Below are 9,001 nucleotides of genomic sequence, written 5' to 3'. Positions count from 1 at the left end.
CGACGACAACCATGCTTAATTCATTCATGGTTTGCGGAATCAAACCTAAACATAGCCTGCAATATTTTCAATTTTCTTCTGGGATTCTATTTTAATTTGTTGCAAAAATTGTAATTACAATTTTAGCGTTTAACTATCAGAAAGATAAAACTGACATTTTGAGCGCACATAACATGTTGGGGTATACAAATGTAAGGCAGTTTTCACATTAAATAACATTTTCGAGATAATAAGAACATTATTTTCATTCACTAAGTATATAAGATAAATATTTATTCTCACGACGGAGTTAAGAATGTATAATTAAGATTTATAATTTTATTTTAGCAAGACAATGAGATGAAGTATGCAGCAATGCGAACATTTCAATTTCACTTTAAATTATATTTATTTAAAAATGATTGCACAGTCATAATTGTATGTACTGTGCTATTTAATTTAGTGTATGAATTGTTTTCGATGCACAAAGTATTAACATATAATCGTCAAACAATTTTCTTAAAATAATTTTCATAAAATTTTGAAATTAAATGTTTCTAATATTTTTTCAATATGAAACATAATGCAGGATCGTTGAAATCAAGTACGCACAATAAACTACATATTTACTTTTATCGCTTTCAGATGTATAACCTAGTTTTTGCAGCGTCGCCGATGTATCAAACAAACTCAAATCAGACAAAACTAAAATTAAATGTCAAAGTTTTCCCCATAATTATACATTATATTATTATATAGCATCATAAAAACGGACTACAAACTATATTGCAAACTATATTGATTAATATATATCATGAATGCAAAACAGACATTATGTTTTCTGCTAAGTTTTACATGCATTTTACATTTTGTAATACTATTTTGAGTGAGTCATAAATAAACTTATATACAGATGGATTGTTTACGGTTCGGTCCAATATTCTGTCTCTAATTTGAAATTGTGCAATTCATCAATGTCAGATTACTTTTATCACAATAAAGACGAATCGTTTCAATATGTAAAGGACAAACGGAATTGCCTTGAAAATGTTATTTCAGTGGGGTCAAAACCTTTTATTGTGCTTGCTGACATTGTTTATTTATTATCTTAATACTGGATAAAACGTTACAGATTAGCCTCTTTCCATTATATTGAAAGCATAGACAATTTGTTATCTTAATGGAGAATGTTTTTTTGTCAGATTATGGTTGATAACAGAACGGTACGTTTTATCTAAACAACACTCAGTCCATCTTGTAAGTTAATTGTACTCATACCTTCCATTAAAACATTTAATAATCCGTAAACAAATAGGAATATGACAGGTGAAGATCCTTTCTATTGTTATACAAATAGTGTCAGATGTGGATAAAGTTGAGATGATAAAGTTACGTGGTTCCAGAGACACAATGCATTATGAACCGTTGAGTATATATTGTTACTTTGCTGATGTGCTACGGAGGAGAAGAAGGAAAGTAAATAATGATGTGCTCATTAACATCATGCATCCAATATATCATATTTTACATATATTTGTTGGGTTAACCTATTTTTAATTAATACAACCTGTATAAAACATATAAAAATGTATATTCTTTCATCAAAGTAACAAATTTGGGAAAATGAAGAGCGCATTTGACAAACAGAAAACAGTTGCATAATTTAAGAGAAGACATTCACTTTTTGAAGCTTGCAAATGTAATTATGATGAACTAAACTATTATTTTGAAAAATGCAAGAAATGCAAATGGTAAAATTATCTCACTTATTAATTATCCAGTTTTAAAAATAATCATTAGTTTCTAAAAAGTAAACATTTTACTTTACGACAAACATAGCCTATTCAGCGATATGAGTTTTAATTGAGTATCTAATTTGAAAACATGATAGGCTTAGTCCTGAATTAAAAATAACTTTTTACCGTTACAGCTTCACGGTGCACTACTAGTCAATCGGTGGCGCGTATTTTCGAAGCTGCAACTGTAAAAGTTTGCTTGTACCCACGGATTAGCTGGGCAACCCCCACATTTGCCGAGTTTCGGATAACATCTATTTCTGTCCATTTGTATATCTTTTATGAGCCATTATCTTAAAGATATTTTACCAAAATTTATGTAACGATCTCGACAATTCGGTGAAGTTAAAACCGCCGCATTAGGTAAAAATGAAAAACGTTGCAGTCTTGGCTTGTTGACATAATGTAAAAAATAAAAACAACAACAAAAAACGTGACGCATTATTTTTTATAGAACATATGCTTGTAACAGGCAGGTGGTGACAATTAAAATATATTAATCCTAATTAAGTGGAATCAGAAGATCTGAAAATCTAGAAAGAAAAAATCACTTTCGAATATTCCCAAATACAACTAAAGTACCGTTAGATTTATCAAAACTTATTTGACTGTATACCATAACTGCCATGGCTATTTTTATTAAGTTGCTTTAAAATGTTTAACAATACATTTAGAATTTGTGAATATGATGTAATTGACATTATTCTGGCTTGATTATTTTTGTTCAATTACATGGCAAATGATATTTATTCATCGTATACACATGTTGTTATTTTTTCTAACGTACGATTTTTTGTTTACATAATGTACTTTACCTGATCATTGTTTGTTCTGCAAGTTTTGTTCTTACATGTCATAATCGCTTGTATTTTCTAGCCGCTTTTTTAAACAAAAGTAATTGATGAACAAGGCATTTATAGTATGTTTTTGTTTTGTCTTTTAGTCTTAACTAAACTTCAAATTAAATTAAAAAAAAAAACAACCAAAAAAAAAAAAAAAAAAAAAAAAAAACCAACAAAAACACTTGCTTAATAAAGAAAAGTTGAAATGAGTGTAAATGATACAATCTAATAGTCACCAGACACTTTTTTACATCTTAATTTATTTGAAATTTATCAATCAGATATTTCTACAGGGTTGGACTTTTCTATAGCAACAAAGATGGCGCAAATTCCTGAAAGAAAATCAACCAAACTATAGTTTATGTCTGTATTCTAACGGAAAAGTTTTATAAAACTTCATACACTTGCTAAAATAACTTGTAACTCAAGTTTTATAATAAAAATGTCTGATTCAATTAGATCAACTAAACACATGTTGATATCTGTTTGAAGCAGTAAGTATTATTACGAATTTGTATCAGTCGGTTTGTCGCATATTTCACACAATTTTCATGTCTGATAATGCACTTTGAAGGTCATGACGATAATTCCCTTGAACACAATAAAAACAAAACAAAAGAGTAACATTAAACCGTAGACGTAAATGGATATTTTAAATTCTTCTTTCTAGCATTAATTTAATGTTTTTGTTCTACTTTATTTCGTTCATGACATAATAATCTTCGAAGAGAAATAAAGTTTAACAAGTTTGAAGTAATATTAATATTGCTATTCCAATAAGACGTTAAATGTCAAAATGGATGATGTCTCATACCATTTCAAAATACCAAGCATTCCTTATATTAAGTATGACTTGTAATAATCTGTAACGTAAAATGTTTTGGTAGTTTCACAACAAATCAAGATGCACAGTAGAGAAAATCTACATATAATTGTGAAGATAAAATTACGTGTGATAAGTCCTAATGGTGGATATTAATTGATAACAACTATGTTTCTTGTTTAATCGTGTTTACTAAGGTTCCATGTTTTTCCGGAAGTCCCCGTATCATATTACATACAACATACATATATACTATGGTGGTCTCACATACATTATAACATTAGTCTATAGGACATCACATCCCTCCTCAAGTTAGATATAAAACATCAGTTTTAAATTGAACAATCAAAATGCTTAAATCATTAAGATATGAATTATGAAAATATTATATTATAGTTATGTAAACTGATATTACTAAACATGATAAACTATTCTTACAATTATTTGATTACGATGGAATACATATAATGAATCTAACTGTAAAATTCATCCTAACTTTTTTTCTCTAGAAATGTTCACTCATGGCTGTTGACACATTCCAATCGTTTGTAGGTCAGTTCTATGTCAGTTTTACTATAGTCTGCAGTATCTAAATATATCCACTACATGAGCAATATCGAACATTTACACTATACAAACATGAATATTTATTTTGTTCTAAATCTGATAATTTGTTTATTTTTCTCTTAAATATTTGTTGTTAAATGCATTGTTAATGTCCACACTATATTAGAACTTCAATGTACTTGTCATTTAAATCATGTTGCCGTATATAAGGTGTCATGTTACTATTGCGCTATTACGTATTAATTTTTCTATTGAGAATCTAATTACATAAAATATATCCATGATGTATACACTTATTAAACTCGCATGGCAGATCGCGTGACCTGCTTGTACCACTGGGTTTATTATGCCCATTTTCACTGTGGAACCAATAATCTAACTTACAAAATCTTTTAAATATGCGGGCGGACGACTATCTCGTGCTGGCCTTGCTGCATAACTCGTGTTTTGTCTTTCAGCGAGTTCCTCCCCCTGATAGTCCTCAATATCGCTTTCCCCGTGCTGTTTAGGCGTATTCCCCATTAAGTCTGGATCTACTGTTTTCATAACAGATGAGTTCCTGGTGACACAATGTCCTTCATCATTTCGAACACTTATCATTGGTCCCTTTTTGTTTATAACTTTATATTGGACTGGATTATACATTGTACTTGACTTTCTTGGTGTTTCGTTTCTAAGTAAAACTCTGTCTCCGACGTTAATGTTTCGTTCTCGTGCGTTCATTCGCTGGTCCTCGTATTGTTTTGATTTTGCTTTTGATAACTCATCATTTCTTCGTGCTATTTCGTCTGCACGCGTGTCCTCATTTTGGTGTTGATTAATGTCTGGCATACGCGTTACCGGTTCCCTTCCGAACATTAGCCGAAATGGCGTAAATCCAGTTGACACGTGCGGTGTAGCTCTGTACTGGCGGAGAAATCTGAACAGTTCTTGTTTGTAATTCCTTCCCTCCATGAATGCCGATTTAACACTCTTCATCAACGATTTGTTGAATGCTTCTGCCTGAGCATTAGCCCTTGGCCACCTAGGCGTGATTTTTCTGTGTATAAAACCGTAAAATTTTGCAAAGTCCGCAAATGCCGTACTATTAAATGGCGATCCATTATCTGTTTTAATTACTTTGGGGACACCAAACATTGAAATTATTTTGTCCATAACCGGTATGACCATATTTGCTGAAACACTCTTTACTATTTCCACTATTGGATATCGCGAGTACTCATCTACTGCAACCAATAGGTAATCACCGTTTTCTAGAGGTCCACAAAAATCTGCACTTATATTTTTCCAAGGTCCAGATGGCAAATCTGACATTTTCAGTGGTTCTCGCGGTCTTGGTTCCCTTGAGTTGGCTTGACAGGCTAGACATTTTTGTATTGCTGTTTCAATTTCTGCATTCATGTTCGGAAACCATACCTTTGATCGTATATAGCTTTTAGTTTTAACAATTCCCTGGTGCCCTTCATGTCCCAGTTTTATCGCACGATTTCGGAGTGTTTTCGGTATCACTAATTTGTCATTTCTTAATAAGACCGTGTCATTGTGAACCGTCAATTCATCTTTTACGCTTCTGAGTACCACCAGCTCTTCCATGTCGATTTTAAAATCTGTCACTGTTTTCATTTCATGCCATTTTCCATTCTTTGCGTATTCAATCGCTTTCTGTATAGTTTTATCTTTGACTGATTCTATTTTTACTTCATCTAGTGTCATTGCATTTGGCACTGCCTGTGCGGAAACGAATGCTACATATTCCTCGGCTATATTTCTCTGCTCGTCACATTTCAACGGATGACGAGACATGTAATCAGACGGGTTATCCTTTCCAGGCCTGTATTCAATTTTTACATTAAATGGTTGTAGACGTAATCCCCATCGTTCAATTCGTAATGGTGGTTGTTTCTTCTGCCATATTTTCGTCAGTGGCATGTGATCTGTGAAGCACGTGAAAGTTGGAGCACCTCTTAAGTACATCGAATAGTGCTCACACGACCATACTACTGCCAGAGCCTCTCTTTCTGTTTGTGAGTAACGTGATTCTGTCTGTGTCAGTGCACGAGACGCGTACGCGATAATTTTTCCTTCCTGTGTTAGTATCCCAGATATACCGACTGGTGAAGCATCTACTATTAGCTCAATTTCTTTTAATGGACTAAAGTATGTGATAACCGTATCACTACTTAATTCTCTTTTCAGTTTCTCGAACGCGACCTGCTGATCATTTTCCCATGACCAGGGTGTGTCCTTTTTGTTTAAACGCCTCAATGGTTCCGTTATTGTCGCATAATCCTTTATAAATCTCGAGCAATACGATGTCATTCGAGAAAAACTCCTCAATTCAGATACGTTTGTGGGCTGTTGCATGTCTCTCACTGCTCGAACCTTCACTGGATCTGGTGAAATGCCGTCTCCTCTGAATACAACTCCAAAGAATGTGATTTCAAGCTTGTTAAATTCACATTTTTCTCTATTTAATGTCAGCCCGTTACGATGCAATGCATGAAAAACTTGATCAAGTGCCTTGTCGTGATCTTTTTGACTGTTTCCATACACTATTATATCATCCGAAATATTCTTGGCACCAGCTATGTCTTGAATGATAGAACTGATTGTTTTCTGAAACACTTCACTTGCAGAGTTAGTACCGAAATTCAAACGTTTATATATCTGTATAAGCCCATGTGTGTAGAGAATGTAGTGATTGATCTCGATTCTTCATCTAATTCCAGCTGATTATATCCAGCTTTTAAATCTAGTTTGCTGAACACTTTTGCACCGTTCATGTCGTGTATAAGTTCATCTATTGTTGGCATTGGATGCCGTTCTCTTTCAATAGCTTTGTTTGCCTCTCTCATGTCTATGCATAATCTTACATCTCCATTTTTCTTCGGTGGGGTGACAATCGGTGACACCCATGGTGTTGATTCATTTTTAACTTCTTCTATGATGTCATTTTCAAGTAGCTTTTCAATTTCCTTTTGAACTTTCTTTCTTAAATGAAATGGCGTACGTCGATTTCTCTGCGCTACAGGTTTTACATCACGGTTTATGTGTAATTTAACTTTTTGTCCTTTTAATTTCCCAATACCGTCATAAATTCCTTGATATTTATCTTCCATATTGGCCGTTATCCCTTGGTTATATTTTATTATTTCTAATTCACATGATGTTTCACACCCTAATAGAGCTCCATGGTTTCCTTTCACAATATAAAATGGTGTTACTGTGTATTTTCTGTTCTTTTCGACCGTTAAATTCACACAGCCCTTTACGTTTAATGCACTTCCCCCTCCGTATGGAAGTAAATTTGGCAGCCCTTTTGTTTTTATTTTAGGTTTTCCTAAGTAATCATACGTGGTTTCATCTAGTATATTCACACTTGATCCTGTGTCTATTGTAGCCGTAATCGTTTTATCGTTGACTTTTATCTGTGTTTTGGGCGTTTTTGATCCTTTTTGTTTACCGACATTTTTCACTGTTATGTTATAGAGGTACTCCTCTTCCGAATCAAACTGTAGCGAACTGCTGGCGTTATCGCTGACCTCTTTGACATGCTGATATTTCGGCGCTAAACAGCAGCGCGCGAAATGATTAGGTTTCTTGCATACATTGCAGGTTTTACCTGTGGCTGGGCACGGCTTATCTCTGTGCGGGAATTCATAACCACATTTTCTGCAAGTATTGGCTGACGCACCATCACGTGTTCTACTTCGTTGATTCGATTGGTTCTTCGGACCATATTTCCCACGACCTCCAAAATTTGCATACGACCCTCTACTGTTCCCACGGCCATGAGGCATCGGCGCTCGTCCTCGTGTTCTACTATTGAACTTTGAAACCTTGTGTACAGATCTAGAATTTTCTGAATTTTCCATTGCGGAGGCTTGCATATCTGATTGTTCAAACATACGTCCCATTGTAATAATGTCATCGAGTTTTTTATCTGGTTCACGTAACGCTCTTCTTCTGAGTTGATTTGAGCGGCCATGTTGTATCACTTGTTGTAAAATTTCATTGTCAATGTCTGCGAATGCACAGTTCTTTGCCAAAGTTCTTAACTCAGTCACATATTCATCAATCGTTTGTGCTTCTAATTGCTTGTATGATCTAAAGTTGTAAATTTCAATTTGAACGTTCTTTCTGGGAGCAAAATAGTCGCTAAGTACCTTTTTTGTTGCATCATAAGTCGCTGCACTGTCCTTTTTCTCTACGTCATAGATGTCGTACACTTTTTCTCCGGCGTAATGTAGTAATAATGCTCTTCTCTGGTCAGCGTTTGATATTTTCATCCCCACAAATAAATTTTCGAGGCGCCCAATCCATTTCTCCCAACGCGTGCCTGCATTGGATTTATCCGTTTCAAGATCAAAACTTGGTAATGCTGGTAAATTGTTCATGGTAAACGTCTTAATCCATCAATTAACACATGAAAAATATATCCAAATATTATATAAGTAATTCAGTTTTGTTTGTTTTTATCCTCGTCGCCAGATGATAAGTCCTAATGGTGGATATTAATTGATAACAACTATGTTTCTTGTTTAATCGTGTTTACTAAGGTTCCATGTTTTTCCGGAAGTCCCCGTATCATATTACATACAACATACATATATACTATGGTGGTCTCACATACATTATAACATTAGCCTATAGGACATCACAACGTGATTTAAAAAAAAATATTTGATATGCCAATAAGTATGGTCAATTTGCTGTGGTTGAACCATTCTGTGATTAAACAGAAAAGTGTCGTGATAAATTGTGCATTTTAATCGCAAATGGGTTTCATGACCAGACTTCCTACTTTTTAACACAATTTCAAATTGATATTGACCTACGTCAAACACGTCCTCCATTTTCGTTTGCTGATAAAATATAGTTATGTAATGAATTTATGCTTTTCCATATGCCGTAAACACCGTGCATAACCAGTAACGCAGGAAAGTGCAAATAACGTAAAAGGAACGCCGAATCTGTGCAACACAATTGCCAAA

At 33.9% G+C, this 9,001-nt stretch overlaps 2 protein-coding genes across 2 annotated transcripts; both read right to left on the bottom strand.

The window, feature by feature from the left end:
* Positions 1–4,382: 4,382 nt before the first annotated feature.
* LOC132729425 (uncharacterized protein K02A2.6-like) lies at positions 4,383–6,371 on the bottom strand. The gene has a single exon (XM_060715195.1). It carries the CDS (start codon positions 6,369–6,371, stop codon positions 4,383–4,385), a length of 1,989 nt encoding a protein of 662 aa, XP_060571178.1.
* Positions 6,372–6,658: 287 nt separating this feature from the next.
* On the bottom strand, positions 6,659–8,404 carry LOC132729424 (uncharacterized protein K02A2.6-like). Its single transcript, XM_060715194.1, has one exon. The coding sequence runs from the start codon at positions 8,402–8,404 to the stop codon at positions 6,659–6,661; it is 1,746 nt and encodes a 581-aa protein (XP_060571177.1).
* Between the last annotated feature and the right edge of the window lie 597 nt (positions 8,405–9,001).

This window comes from Ruditapes philippinarum, unplaced genomic scaffold, assembly GCF_026571515.1.
Source record: "Ruditapes philippinarum isolate M1 unplaced genomic scaffold, ASM2657151v2 ctg3805_1_1_1_1, whole genome shotgun sequence".
In the NCBI taxonomy this organism is placed as follows: domain Eukaryota; kingdom Metazoa; phylum Mollusca; class Bivalvia; order Venerida; family Veneridae; genus Ruditapes; species Ruditapes philippinarum.
Note: the sequence above shows the minus strand (reverse complement) of the source record. Positions and strands in the feature narration are given on the sequence as shown.